Source organism: Carya illinoinensis, chromosome 1 (assembly GCF_018687715.1).
Source record: "Carya illinoinensis cultivar Pawnee chromosome 1, C.illinoinensisPawnee_v1, whole genome shotgun sequence".
In the NCBI taxonomy this organism is placed as follows: Eukaryota; Viridiplantae; Streptophyta; class Magnoliopsida; order Fagales; family Juglandaceae; genus Carya; species Carya illinoinensis.
Window position 1 is genome coordinate 44855464 of NC_056752.1, and position 15905 is coordinate 44871368.

Below are 15905 nucleotides of genomic sequence, written 5' to 3' on the forward strand. Positions count from 1 at the left end.
ATCCTTATTAGATGTCTCCATGGCCACACGCAACTCGGCTAAGTTGTTGGTGACACCATCAAGAATTAAAGTAATCTTGTTGGTGTAATCCTCTAGAACTTCTAATCGGGCTCTATTAGAAATGCCCATAGACTCCTCTACAGACTGCTTCTCTTGCATGTTGATACACTCTTACTACTCTATCACTGCTGAGTGGCTTGCAAACTGACCCACACAGATGGTTTAGGCTTGCAAACTGTTAGTCACAAGGGATGAAAAACAGGCTGATGATGGAGGTTCGTGGTTCCAACCTTAGGTCTTTCACCTTCAAGGGTGACCGACCCCAACCACAAACTGAGTCTGACCTTGGGTTGCTCACGTTCTAGCATGGCAACCGCTCCAAACCTATCTACTCCTTCCTCTACCACAACCATCAAACTTCACAATGCAACAATAACAACAAAAAAGAAAAAATGCAATAACGTCAAGATCCTCCGTGGATCCCCCAACCAAAATCACAAAGACGAGTGATGGTTTGCCTACCTCAATAGAGAAGTGAGAACCTCTCTTGAACCTTCAAGCACGTGGCTGCTCTCAATGAAAGCACCAAATTGGTGATAGGGTCCTAGGTCGAGATCCTAGACACCAAGATACCTCGCCCCTTCTTGCTCCTTGATGACCGATATGAACTGCCACTTGCTTGATATTGATGGTTATGGGTGGTGTTGGCTGAGTTCGTATGATTGTTCAGTGGCTGATGGTGGGCGTGACTCTAGTGACTGGGCGTGCATGCATTCATGTGCAGTAACTGAATGGGCTAAAACGGTTGAGTGAAATCAGGCAGTTAAGTGGCTGGCTGACCAAGTCAGGCACACATGACTCCTGCTGGTGGGCTGACCAAGTCAGGCACACAAGTGTCTCCTAATGGTGGGCTGACCAAGTCAAGCACAGGTGTCGCTTGCTTGGGGGCTGACCAAGTCACCCACAGGTGTCTTCCGATGATAAAGTACACGTGGCTAAGGGTGATTTTAGTAGGTTGGCCGAGTGGGTGATGGCTGAGCCGTTTAAAGGATGGTTGGTTACTCCCTATAAAGTAGGGGAGCGATTATGGCTAAACAGGTGGTAAGGGTTGGGCGTGTGGCTTGGCTGGTGGGTGGTAACTGTCAGTTTGTCCCTGACCTTGCTCTAAATTCGACCAGGATGTCCTGGTGCAGACCAGATGCCCTTCAATGGCAACTCGTGGCTGCCTTACATGATGCCCCACTCGAACAATTCAAAATGATCAGCAAGCAAATGCAAATGTGATGCAATGGACACAATCCAAAATGCTGAAATACCTCAACAATGCATTAAGCAAAGGAAAACAATGGAATGAATAGGTTACCCTGATTCACGAATTGCACAGAGTGAGCCTTCTCCTTTAGGGTTCACGGATTGCACCCAATGGAACCTAAGTGACAAAGCACCAATGGGTCTATAGGGGCTTACAAGCCAAATTTGTCCAAATGTTCAAAGATAAACATAACTGATGGCCTAGTTCCTAACTTATACTAGAAAGCAAATAAAATGATTACAAAGGGAAATGGTTCTGGGTCCACGCCTCCTGGTTATGGCCTCATGCTGTCAATGGCCCATGGGTGACCAGGATGACTCACAGCATAGGCTGCATGCTTGTGCCCGTGGGTCTTCAGGTTGGCCTGTCGGGCTAACCTTGGCTGGTTCATGGTCTTTGCATGTGTGACCCAGGTTGTGTGGGCTGGGCGCCATTGGTGAGTCGCTGGGTTAGACCGTGGTGGGTTTGAACATAGCAGGCTGCTGCATGGCCCAGGCCAGTGGGGCCTGAGCATTGGTCTGCATGGCCCAGGCTGATGGGGCCTGGGCGTTGATCAGCATGGCCCCGGCTGTAGTGCCAAGGCGTTGATCAGCAAGGCCCTGGCTAGGGCCTTGAGTGGCACGCCAGCATGCGTGGGCCTGCTGAGCAGCCGCACCTTCAATTCCAATGTGGGCGTGCATGCGTGCGCTGCGCGGGTGCCTAGGCCATGCATGGGCCTTGTGCCTATGCACGGCCAATGCATGCATGCGGTGTGTGCGCATAGCCCATGCGTGCACGCTGCGCACGCGCACTAGGCATGCATGCAGTCTAGCCATGCGCTGAGTATGGTGTGACAACCTCGCTTGCATGCGCGCGCTGACTGTTCGCTACCTGATAGAGGGTGACCGTGGCCTAGCATTCACCAAGGGCTCGATCTGTGGGCAATCAAGTGATGCCAACAGTGCTGCTGGCGTGCTGTCCTGGCACAGGCAGGTGCTAGTCAAGGCATGGCCCGTGGCCTCCTGCCTTGGGGTTTTGACAGCCACACTGTTGGCAACTAGAGCAGGGGATTAAACTTGAATAAAATACATCTCTGATAGGTGAACAGTAACCATTTAAATTTAAAGCAACCCATACTTTTACTGTAGTTCAAAACTTCTCGTACATTCATTTGGCTAATCCAATGTAGCTATGTTTTGAGTAAATTCATCATATTTTACATTTGGCTAGGTTTTTGATGAAATCAATGCCAATACTTTAAACATTATTTAACTTAAAATCTCTTTACATGTGAGACTCATAACTTTTTTAACTCAACACATCCTTATCACGTGGGATCAACAATCTTTTTAAATTTTTTATAAATATATCTAAATTCATCTTAATATCTAAATATATTTAAATTTATCTTAAATAAGTTCTATAAAATTCACTTTATTATTTTAATTTATTAATTCATAATGAAAAAAAAAAAAAAACCTCAACTTATTTCAAGTTATCTGAGCATTTGAGCAAAACCCGAAAGGATAAGATTTGGAAAAGGCTAGCCCCACGACAAAGGCAAGGCAACTTGGGTAGGGTGTGGATTCCCTTGGAACCAGGGAACCCATGTTCAGCAATCCATTTGTGGGACTTATCGACTCAAAGGAATTTTATGTCGATCTTGGACATGAATTCGTCGACTAGACCCCTTCCATTACTCGAAGCCTCGGTCTGGATTACCAGATTAGATATAAATTATTCAGCAAATCTATACAGCAATTTTACATTTTTTTATATCATTAAAAAAATATAAATTTATTATTTTATCTTCTATTATTTTATATTAATATGTTAGGTATAGAGGTACTGTATTGCAATGCTCTAAATTATTTCATCTGAGTTGTACAGTATGTTTCACCTGCTGTCTAAATAGTAGAATATAAAATTTTATCTCATTTTTTATTTTTTAACTACTGTAATGATTGTCTGACATAAAACAGTAAAAAAGACATTCAACATTTAAAAAAAAAAAAATTTGTCTTCTTCATCAGTGCTTCCCACGTTCCTTTTTTTTTTTTTTTTTTTTTTCCTTTCACATCCCATTTCGAATTGTGTTCCTCTCTATTCACGCCTCTCCCGCTCTGTCCAAAACCCTCCATTTCCCCAGCTAACCAGTGAAACCAACGCCATCCCCACCGCACTTTTAATACATCAGAAAAGTCTACCCAATTTCTTTTTTCATTTTTTTAACTTAGTGATTAAGTAAATTTTTTTTTAAGTGATATTATAAATTTTGTTTTAAAAATAATATTTAAGAATATAAAAAATTGAATGAGAAAAATAAAAAATAAAAAATAGTCATATTCAGGAACAAGTCGAATTGTTCCGTGACTCTTAACAGTATTCTTAATACATAAAATTATCTATTACAATAATCAAATTTATTCTAATTAGAATAAAAAATTTCGAGTTTTCTACATATAAAAAAATAAATAGATCATAATTAGAATAATATCTTTTAACAAAGAAAATTTAATTTTTGGAAAGATAGAGTAATTTCGGCCAACAAAAAAAAAATGGGATTTAAGTTTGTTTATATTTACATATTTTTTAATTAATAATAAGTATTAATTTTTATTAATATATTCATAACTATTACCCAATAATTATTAAATGATTTTCAATTATTGGTGGGACCTACCCATTTATCAAATCCTAAAAAATAAAAATTATCTTATCTCACTATCTAAACATATACTTTTTTATAAATCATCTAATCTCATCTTAACTTAAAAATTTTATTACTGTTCAAAATATCATATTTTATTTTATTTTATTTTAACTGTGTAACCAAATGAAGCCTAATTGTCAATAGTGATAGATGTTTGTGCCATGTTGTTTGACAAAACTTATGTTGTTTGTGTTATGAATCAAAGAAATTTGTAAGTTAGTGTGCAAGGTGTGTTTAATTTGACATGTCAACAACGTGAAGGATATATCTTATTATCTTACTACACCGCCTTGTAAGTAAAAAGGAATTTAAAAATTTAAATCAAATCCATCATCGTTTAAAATTTAAACTTCTGAGTGACCAGAGTTTTAAGAGCTATCTAATTTGGCATTCAATCCAGTTACACATGAGGCTTCAGCTCCTTACGAAAGAAGTAATAATTTTTATTTTTATTTTTATTTTTTATAACAAAGATGTAACCATTTGAATGGCAGAAAGACGCACACACATGTAATGCTCTCCGAGAATAAGTTCATGTTCATTTTTGTACAAAGGAACAACAACCGAGAAATTATAGGATCTATGTTTTCGTGTTGAGAGGGCTCGGATATTGGGTTCAATGTGTCTGGCTGAAGGAAAAATAATCCAACATTATAGATGTCGGCAACAGAAAAATGGGTGTATGGAATCTGGATGTTAACGAACCATTGCATTAGAAACAGAGAGAGGCCAGAACTTGTTCTGCTTGGAAGGGAAGAAATGCCCACTCGAGCCCCTGACACTTACCGGTGTTTACATCTTTAGAAAATTGCACCTGCTGTGAAAATTGTAACCTTTTATAGAACAGCCAGCCAAATGGCGAGCCGTTACCCCCTGTGATGGGGAATGCTACTCTGAATCCTTGTTTTTTTTCTTTTTCTTTTGTTGGGCAATTTTGAAGAGGACAATAGAGCTCTAGGGGGGGTGGGGTTCTCGAACTTCATAGTCACTAAAGATCAGGACAGTGTCATTTGGCCCATATGCCGTTGGCTGCTATCATGTTTCTACTCTACAATGACCTATTTCCTTGCTCTTTCATGGCTAGTTTTGGCTTGCTCAGGGTCTTCTGTTCAAGCTAGCAATTACAATTTACAAGGGGTGTATGCCGAAGTTGAAGGCACTTCAATAACAAACATGTCCGGACTTTCTAGAGTAAAAACATCATCATATTTCATTCTCAACGCACAAGTTGTTGATGATGCATTAGCCATAATTCTGAAGGAATGCATAAGCTAGATACTATCCAATTAACGAGGAAAAAGTACATGCTGTTACAAAATGTGTTTTCCAAACGGGGCCAATTGGACAATTGCTATAAGAGCATCCCCATTGGGTTCCCCATCCTCATCCCTATAATTTAACTCAAATACTCATTTTTTCAAATTATTCCCTAAAATTTGTTTATCTTCTAAAAACCTCCTACATCCCATTCCCCATCCCTATTTCTAAAAATTTTTTTATTACTTTTTTCTTTCTCTTCCATTTACAATCTTAACTACTAACTCTTTTGTCTTATTATCTTTTTTTTCCAAATATCAAATTCTACTAAATATTTATTGGAGATTTTGACTATCCAATACAGTATTTTTTTTTAAATACTAATTCGTATTATAAAAATATAATTATATTTTTAATTAGTGAATTTTCTAACGTAATGGCAAATTTAATTAGAAGAGTACTTAATATCAATTTCTCTAATGAAGATCCGTAGTCACGTATTGATGATAAAATTTTTTATTTGGATGAAATAGTAATATTTTCTGTCTTTTTTAATTAATGGTAACGAAGACCCGCGCTCGTATTGCATGCAAAATAAAAAATAATCAAGACCCGCTTCATAAAATAATTGTCCCAAACATAATTGTCCCAAACATAAAATAAATAACATGATCATAAATAATCAATCCAAATTGGCATCTCTAATGCGTCTTGCCATGATTTCTCTCTGGAGTTGCTGGAAATAAAGCCGCTGCATTTCTGGCATGACACTCACATCCATCATCATGATGCGCTGATCTGATTCCTTCTTCGCGATCTCCACTTTCTCAGCCTCCAACCGCAGCCATTCGTCCTCTTGCCGGATTTTACTGAGCTCTTTTTCTCGATCAAGCGACATCTTCTCGGCCTCCAACCTCAATCTTTCATCCTCAAGTTGTAATTTTCTGGCCTCTGCCTCCTTGTCATACTCCATCTTCTCGGCTTTAAGGCGATAAAATTCTTTTCTCCTGAGCGCGTGACTCCTCCAAAAGAGTATATTTCATCTTCCTGAGTTGGAAATTCTCCTCTGCTTGCCTGCCTTGGGCCTTTCGTTTTCCTTTCTCAGCTTTCCTTCCAATTGGTCGGTCGGGCTCGATAACTTCATGAGCATGCATTTGATCCGCGTCGATATCAAAAACTGAATCAACTGCAGCGTCAGAACATCGAGTTGGGGTCGGGGATGGGGACATCGTCTTCCTCCGCTTTGGATCCTCCTTTGTGGCGCGCCAAATCCACTTAGGTTGGTCCTTCAACAGGTGCCAATAATGCTCGAACTGAAATGAGCATTTCTCGAGTGATTGGTACATTAGCTTCGCCTTCTCAAACTTGCATGGGAAAAATTTAAAATATTAAACCAATGTCACAAACGAGAAATTAAACGACAATTATTGAAGTAATAATTTGGAAATTCTACCTTATCTTGTTCGATCATGCCACTTTGATTTAACCCTTCAACTTGGGCTAGTTTCACACAAAATTTGTTTGTGGCCTTTTGGATAACCGACCACCGATGAATTAAAGACTTTATTGTCCGGTCATTTGTGGTTTCCTTAAATTGCTGGAAGTACTCATAAATTTTCTCCCAAAGTTGGGAGTGTTTTTGATCTGTTCCCTGAACAGCAACAAGGCTACAATTTAACCATGCCGAGACAAGTAACTTGTCTTCTTCGAAGTTGAAATTTGCACCCCTCACTGATTTCCTATTGCCGATAGGCTCATTAGGGGGTAGGGGTGAAGAGTCACCAAGGGTCATTGGAGATGATCCACTTTGCCCACCATAAGTGGGGTCGAGTTGAGGATCTTGACTTAAGAGATTCGTGAAGAACATATGTCCAGAGTCTTGTGAATCCATCGCTAAAAACGCATTGAAAATGTTAGAAACGAAACTTGTAAAGTTTGGGGTGTTAGTCCGGGTGGATGGCTCATAAACCATTTGGTATGATCTTGGAAAATTGGCCACCGACTGATAGCTGCTACAACCGGTTGCCAATACTTATTGGCCGTCCTGATTACCTAGCCATTAGGGAAATGACCATTTATTTCACATGATCCCCACAAACGGTTGTCATCATCACAGCCTTATGGTTTAGTTTACACATAATTAAACCAAATTAAATCAAGATACCAAACAACATGCAAAACAAAATAACCAAAAATACGAGCATCCCCATCCGATTTAATAATATATCGAATATATAAATAATTATAAAGGTTCAGAATGGTGTAAATATTGACATCATGTGTAAGCAATAAGCCCAACATCGAATGGCTGCAAAATCTCACCCGAACCCCGATTGCCTTTTGTGGTATGTACCACAAACTGCAATATGGCGATTCGGGTGAAAATTACCCCGCCATATCGATGGGGCCCCAATTACACTTCTGAATTAACCCCATCATCACAGCCTAATTATATTCCCCCCTCCCCCGAATGACACGAAACACTACAAATGACCAAACAACAACGAAAAAATTACTCAATAACCAACAAAAAAAGGGAAATTCATAGTCTGTGTCCCACATGAAAGAGATAAAAACAAAAACAAAAAAGAGACATATAAAAATAAAATAAAAACCCTAATAACAACCACTAAATAACAACCACTAAAAAAAGGAAATTTTAGACAGAACTATTTGTTAATCTTTGAGGAAAAAAGAGAACTCAAATATTTGTTAATATAGATGAACTCAAATATATTCATCCACAAAGATATAAAATGGTATCTGGCCAGTACAGCCACGGTAAGAAGGTCTATCCACTCATATTCACAAAATTAAAAACATGAAGACCAGTGTTTTTCAACCACTAGTTAATAAAAAACAATACCTTGTGTCCTTCCCAAACAATCCTACCTTTAACCAAAAAAAAATACCATAGCTCTAACAGAACAAGCTACAAAGCTTGCCTGTCATACGCAATAGGTCAGGCCATACCATAAAGAAAAAGATATTATATATAGATAGATGTTATATATAGATCTGTGTTCAAACAAGGTAACTGTATAGAAAAACTTCAAACATCACCGTGATATTCAACAATTATATGGTCATCAATGACATCAACTATAATAGAAGAGATTTTAAAAAGTAAGAGCAGAATTTGTCGTGGGATCCCCATCTGTAAGAGCAGAATTTTTCATATCAATTTAAACATGCAATGAAACAACCAATTCAATTCAAAGCAATAAGGAAAAAAGTAATAGACCAAATGTATACAGGCAAACTAGGATATTTGAGACTTTGAATGGAAAGCGCCAGCCTCTCGAGCATCCATAGCAAAAAAAAGAGAGATATGGTAGCATTCACAAATAATTACTCCTTAATATTCCATGGAAATATCGCAGAATGGTGCTCTCCCATGTCCATATCACAATGCATACAAGCAAAGAAAGAAGGGAAGCAATTCATAACCCAAAAAAAACCAGGAAAATAAATCAATGAAACGGGATTACTCAAAAATTGACAAAGCCACAAAGTAGGACAAAGCCACAAAGCAGGACAAAGCCAGAAAGGGTCAGATCTTAATGATTCTCCTATGGTTATGATGGCATATAGATGAGACAAAGATGAAATTCGGAACAAACAACAGAACAGATCTCTCAAACACAAACTGAGTCCCATCCAATTTACACATAAAACACCAGAAAGTGAAGTAGGTTACCTTTCCCTTCAACAAGCTTATGATACCCAGGATGGAAAAAATACAATCGCAGACAAGAATCCAAAATTTGAACTTACAATAAATGAAAATCACAAAAGGGAAATATTAGGTTCCTAGTTAATTGCGATTAAAATGCACCTGTACTTGTATTCATCCCTTGAAAACTTTTCTAAAAAGAAAGCCCAGAATCCAAAATTATCAATAGACCCCAAATCAACGAAATGGCAGCACCCCTCGATCACAAATGTTTCAGCACATGATGTAACAGAAGAAGAAAACAAACCCAAATCTGGATTGGGTTTAACTTTCTCAACCGAATCGAATACCAAAAAAAGAGAGAGCTCCAAAACTAAAATCAGCACCGACAATAGAAGCAATACATGGGTACTGCTTAATTTTCATTTCAAACAATATATAGTCAATCAAAAACAAATTTATACAGCATCCCACGGGGAAAAATACCATAATTTCATTCCAATCAATATACAGTCAATCTTCCAAATACTCCTTGGTTCCTCCAACAAAAAGCGATTCGGACAAAACAGGGAAACCCAAAAGAAAAACAAAGCCAAATCAGAGAATAAAATAGCACTTACAGTTGAGGAGGGCAGAATCCGGCTGTGCTGCGTTGCGAGGGAGGGGGGGAGAAGAAGACGCAGGCTGGAAGGGGCAACCGTTGGGGCGAGAGAGCGATGCGGATGTACAGTGAGTCCTCAAATATGGGGACCTCCTGTAGCACCCCTAATTTTCATCCCCATTTTGGAGAACAGGATGGAGAGGGTTTTTGAGCCAAATCCCATAATTTTTTCCCAAATTATAAGGATGGGGGTGAGATGCAGAACGGGATGGGGATGCTCTAATATGGGATAAAATTGGGCAAGCAAAATATTCGATTGACGACATGATGAAACCACAAATTCTACAAACTTCAGAAGCACATCTTTGTTTTAGTCATCACTCAATAGAGCTGAAATAGTTTACATAATGCCCAGAACAAAAAAAATGAAGAATAGCCTATAGATGCTGGGAGTCTATGGCTTATCAACTAAATCATTATAGAAAAAGGGAGTGTAAAAAATGAAGTAAACATCATTTAATGCTACAAAATAGATTTGTTTTCTGCATGACTACTCGGGACAATCCTTGTAATAATCCCCTGGAGCAGCAGAGACTTCAATGAGAAACAGGGAACATAGAGGCACCCTTGTCCTATTCTGAATCCCTGAGGCTTTCACTTGTCAGCCACATTTTCTTCTGAATAACAAACACAATGTCATCCCCATCCTGGTCTGAATCTGAACTGGAATCAGATGTCGCCACTGCTTCCCAGTGCAATGGCACTAAATACTTCTTTATAAAATTTATCACTGAGAGCTTGTCACGGATTATTATGAAACCCGTAGGCCTAACCATACGATCCATCTCAATCAGCAAATCTTCAGGACTACAATCTCTCTTCTCAATGTCAGAAAAGACAGTCCAAGCATGGAGTAGATCATAAGTTCTGGGGTATGTTGAAAATGCTTGGCACCTGTTGAAACAGATTTTACGGTACATCAAAAGTCGAAATCAACCACCTCCAAACTTCATCTGATTCTTCAGGAATCTATGGACCATGACTTCTAGAATGAAAAGCCGATAAAATTTAAAAATATATATATATCGAAAAACTTGTCTCAAGGCATGCGAAACTTGAAGTCAATTACCAATTGCCATCACTTTTCTGGGTGCGAATACTTATCTCACTCCCTAAATGGTTGCCGTCACTTTTCTGGGAGCGAATACTTATCTCACTCCCTAAATGGATCTACTTCACTCCCCAAATCTTGCAAGTGTATTAATCGAACTCCAAATATTGCCCAGGAAAACTATCTTATATAATCAGTCCAAATATAACAATCCATTATAAGACAGAGCAACGCATTACTTGCTAAACAAATAATCTCAAGATTATCTTTCAGAAATCAGTATGCATACCAGTCGTGAACAGTGCCTATAAGGCCTCTGTCATAGATCAGCTTAAGTGTGTTCGGTCCATCTTCAGGGACAACATTCATCACCCAAACATCCTTGTCCTTCAGAGCAGCTGCAAACGAACCCATGTTTGTCTTCATGTCCATCACATTCCTTAGTGTGTTTGATGAAATCTTTGGACTCAAGAGATTCCAATAACTCCCAACCCTCTGTTGCCAGACTTCCTATACCAGTTACCAGCAATGCACAAGCCCACCACATTAGCAGTACAGAATAACTAACGATAAAAAAGAAGTAGATGAGTGCTGCCAATTAATTACCGTGTCCTTTTCAAACATTTCCTTTGAATAGCCAAAGTCAGCAAGTCGAGGAGGAGGAGCAGTTAGCCTAGATGGCCAAGGAGCCAGTCCACTCCCCTTAACTCTATGATCATCTGATGAAACCAAGCAAAATTTCAGTTAGCACCCTATTAAAGCTATTTCAAAAACAGTGTCTCAGCGAGCTTTTACATTCTAACAATAGAAGAAGGAGAAAAGTTACCAAACACAAAAACTACACAAAAACTATAGTCCCAACTTGAAAGTAGATAACTCAATGCCGTGATGGTGCGACCATTTCTCCCTATCCAAATCGTCCACATACTGATAAATTGGTGTTGCATGTGAAAGAGGAATGGAGAAACTGTTAATTATCTACTGCTTCATTGGGGGTAGTGTGAAGACAGTGGTGGAGCTCTTTACTACTGGATGGCTTTACATTTGTGCCTTGATAAAATTTATGAAGTTATCACTATGATAGTTGGCATCATGATAGATTTGTAATCTCCAATTAAAAAATATCAACATTCTGGTAACAACTTCCAACAGTGAAGAAAGCAAACAAATTATACTTGAAAAACATTGAAGAAAACACTCACGATCAGAGTATGGTGTGATGCATGCTTCCATTGACACACCCCAAACTTTATCTGGATCATCACCAGACTGGCAAAGAGGAGGGAGAGTACCAGGTTCTCTTTCCATATAACAGTCATTTGTTAGAGGCTTTTGCCAAATAACAGTTTGGTTTCTCTTTACAGCTATTGTCCAACACATGCGTCCCACAAGGGCACTCATCTCTCTCCATATTCTAAGATCCTCTTCATCCTGGGCATATGCCTCTGGAGATGAGTAGGCAAAATAGCCCCCTGGTCTGAGCAATCTATCTAGCTCAAGAAGAAGAATTCCATCCCTCTGAAGCCAATCGATCCTACAACGAGAACAGTGAGCAAGTTCAAAAGATCTGCTAGGGTAAGGGAGCCTCTTGGTTCCCAAAACACCAAGATATGCAGGAATTCCTCTTTCCAGGGCGAACTGAATTTGGTTTTGATGCACATCATTTGGTGCTAAGGACATCGTTATAACATCAGATGAAAGAAGATAAGCTCCAAAACTAGCAACACCACAACCAACGTCAAGAACTGTTCTTAGTTTTCCTTCATTATTAATTTTGTCCTTCGGAAACTTGAGCATCTGCAAAATGGAGCCAGATGTAGGATTATTTCTTCATCCAAGAAATACAAAAAAACTGATATAGAGAAACACTGAAACAGCAAGATCTGAACAGAGGAGCACTTTAGCCATACGCAATGCACACCAAAGGAATTGCGCACACTTCTATATGGCCTACAAATTCAAAAGAGTACTTTGCAAAAGGTATTCAGTATAGGCAAGCAGTTGTCTTACATTTGCAATTGAAGCAATGTACTTATCAGCTCCATAGTGAAAATGAGTACCTCCACCAGGAAATACAATCTTTTCACCTTTTACAACCATCCAGTTCTGGTCAGACTTCTCGTGTGCAAGGTGAGTATGAGGTATGTTTGCTTTCCACACTTGATCTCTGCTTTCCGGCCACTTGATTGGGACCTGTAACATTACAATAGCAACAGAACAATTAACATTTACCAGATCGGAACATAATGCAACAATCTTGAAAATATCAAAATATTCAACATTGCTCTCTCACTCAACCTCAGCATATCCTCACCTTGTATCCTCGTGGAGGGGGAATCAAACAGTTGTACCGCCTTTCTGGAAGAGGGCAATGTCTTTCATAGTGCTCCATTAAAGATAAGTCCAGCTTCAGCCTCATTTGGTATATAAGGTTTCTGTCTAAGCAAGGAATTAGTTCTGAATGTCGATCATCACAAACCTTCAAAAATCAGAAGTAGACAAATGGACACCATTAAGAAAACAACCAGACCTGAACAAATAGGATGAACACCAACTATAGCTGCAAAAGAACTTACAGGGAAACTCTTTGGTGTCATATCATCCTCTCCGTTTTCCAGGCCAAACCTTGTTGAAGATTCCTCTTGCTTGCCATCGGTATCTTCATCCCCACCCAAATAGGATGAACCAAGTCTTCTCAAAGATTTGCTGCCATATTCTAGAGCCGATGTACCGTTGATTTTAGAGCCAAAAATGGATCCATAGTAAACATATAGAAAACCAAGAAAAATTGCCACAATACACACAGAAGTGATTAAACGCTTCTTTTGCACTCCATCAGATCTTCCCCTCATCATTTATGTAGTTTGTAAGCTCCTCAATCACAGCTTTTCACTTCCACTAATGTATTAAAAGATCACAATACAGATCTCATTTCATGAAGTTATCTTGTGTCAAAGACATGAATGAGATGCGAATCCCTTTAGATTTAGCAGGGAAGAATCACATAGATTGAACAATGGACCTGTACAACCAAATAACCATTAGCTAAATTGTTAGAGCGAACAGACATAGTATGCAAGTGTTAATTAAGATATTGATTCTGTCTTAAAAATGAAGAATGTCAACTTTGTCTATTATTCAAAAGATCTTAGTCACGCAGCATGATTGAAAACATTTGAGATCAAAACCAAGAGAATTACAATTAATTTAACAATGGGAAGCTAAACACAAGCACGAGGAAAGTAAAAATGGACCCAACTAATCAAATGATGAGAGATATATGAAAAACCACATCCAATCCATACCAAATCCGACCAGTTCAAAAGGATATAAAACAATTACGGAAACCAATGGTACAACACCATTAGTTAGGAAAACAGATTGATAAAAATCTATGGATGGGTCCTCTCACAAAGAAGCGCCCTCACGTTACCGCGGTACGAAACAGACTGTCAAAGAAAAAAGAATGATAAGGAAGTTCCATATAAACTTGCAAATTTGTCTCTCAGGATTTCAATCTGTGTTTTTGAGTCAAAATCTATGGATTAGAAGTGCCGTATAAAATAATACAAACAATAAGTACTAAACCAAGTTGAGGTTAACCAACCAAGATCGCATCCAGAAAATTGACAACCAAGCTAAGAAACTTATTGATCCAAAAAGAAAATGACACTTTCTCTATAGCACTTATTGAAGTGGAACTCCCAGATCCGGCTAAAGACCAATGCAAATGCGAAAAGCTTCATTAAACTTATCAAAATCACCCTCTCCCAAACAAGAGCAAATAATCAATTAACCACAAACAAAGCCACATCGCATCATCAAATTCAAATAATTCAGCATAAAAACCACCGAATCAACCACACCGAGAAACGCCGATTCAACCAGATCCAGCAATAAGACAAAAAGTTCTAACCAAAACGAACCCGGACACAATCGCGAAGAAACAGCAGTAGAAAGCAAAAGGCTTACTGGGTTTGGATCGTATTCTGAAGGGCGAAAAAGAACTAGACAGGTACAAAGGAGATCTTAGCTAATAGAGATTCTGCTTACTCCACCACCATAAGAGGAAAACCAATGGGGGAAGATGGAGAGATCAGATCTCAGAAATTGCTTTCGTATATCCATTTTTTCCCCCCCTCTCTCCTTTTCTGCCGCAAGGAAGACAGGGACTGGACTTTAGTGCTGTGCATTATGTAGTACAGTGCGTGCGCGTTTTAACTTTTACGTCAACGTCGTAAATGATTAATCACCACCATCGCTTCGTTCCAGTTGTCAACAAACACGAATATTTTTTTAGTAATTCATTTACTGCTAATTATTAACTATTTTTATGATTTATTAGTAGAAAAAATTTAGTTAAAGGAAAATTATATATTAATATAGATATCAATTTAATATAATTAGTTAAAAAATAATTTTGATTAAAAATAATATTAATTTAAATTTTAAATATAAAAAATCAGTATTAATATATAAATTAATATGCGACTTTATTTATATATGACAAAACTCTTATTAATAAGATGATTCCTTAGAAAAAGTAATCAATTTATAATGTTTTTGGTTTGAATAATATTAGTATGTCTCTTTATTTTGTCCATTCATTTTTACCACTCATAGATTTAATTTTTAAAAAAAAAAATTACTTATTAATTAAATAAGTAACTATTAGTATATTGATATTTTTGTATTTTATAAATATGTTTAAAAAATATTTAAAATAAAAAGCAAATAAAAAATTATTTTTAAGTTGGTGCAAATGACATATATTTCTTACCGTTGACTTGGTATGATATAATTTGAAAAAAGAAAGTTTAAAAATTAATTTTTTTACAAATTAAATACTATCATAATAATGATGTAGATGGTATATCTTTCAAACTGACTTATAAATAAAAGAACTCTTATTATATATTTCTTTTATTTTTCAACATGATTTGATTTCTCATCACTTTTTTAGCACAAAGTGATCCTTATTTCTTCTCTAAGATCACTTGTGATATTAGAGTAGAAGACTTTATTCTTTATTTCTCTTAAAAATGAAAAATACTTATAACTCACGACTTCACCTTTTATTTTCTCTAAAGAAGAAAAGAAGTAACAACTAACCCAAAATTCATTTACATTTTACCTCCATAGTCTAATCCAATACATTTTATTTTAAAAAGAAGTAGGCCCAAATCCAAATCACTAAAGGAAGTCAATACCACTCTCAATACTCTTCAAAGTAAACAAATACATATAGAATTATTG

General features: G+C 37.6%; 2 protein-coding genes across 3 annotated transcripts; both read right to left on the reverse strand.

Moving 5' to 3' along the window:
- Positions 1 to 5863: 5863 nt before the first annotated feature.
- On the reverse strand, positions 5864 to 9724 carry LOC122276943. Its single transcript, XM_043086832.1, has 2 exons — positions 6715 to 9724; positions 5864 to 6625 (listed from the first exon to the last, which is right to left on the reverse strand). Exons 1-2 carry the CDS (start codon positions 7231 to 7233, stop codon positions 6245 to 6247), a joined length of 900 nt encoding a protein of 299 aa, XP_042942766.1. The 5' UTR covers positions 7234 to 9724; the 3' UTR covers positions 5864 to 6244.
- Positions 9725 to 9878: 154 nt separating this feature from the next.
- LOC122276920 (probable methyltransferase PMT3) lies at positions 9879 to 14830 on the reverse strand. 2 transcript variants are annotated; one of them, XM_043086810.1, is made up of 8 exons: positions 14622 to 14830; positions 13226 to 13671; positions 12964 to 13128; positions 12660 to 12842; positions 11852 to 12446; positions 11256 to 11368; positions 10939 to 11159; positions 9879 to 10492 (listed from the first exon to the last, which is right to left on the reverse strand). In XM_043086810.1, exons 2-8 carry the CDS (start codon positions 13502 to 13504, stop codon positions 10171 to 10173), a joined length of 1878 nt encoding a protein of 625 aa, XP_042942744.1. In that variant the 5' UTR covers positions 13505 to 13671; positions 14622 to 14830; the 3' UTR covers positions 9879 to 10170. The 2 variants fall into 2 exon arrangements, with proteins under 2 accessions (XP_042942744.1, XP_042942748.1); XM_043086814.1 differs by having other exon boundaries at positions 14576 to 14830.
- Positions 14831 to 15905: the final 1075 nt, after the last annotated feature.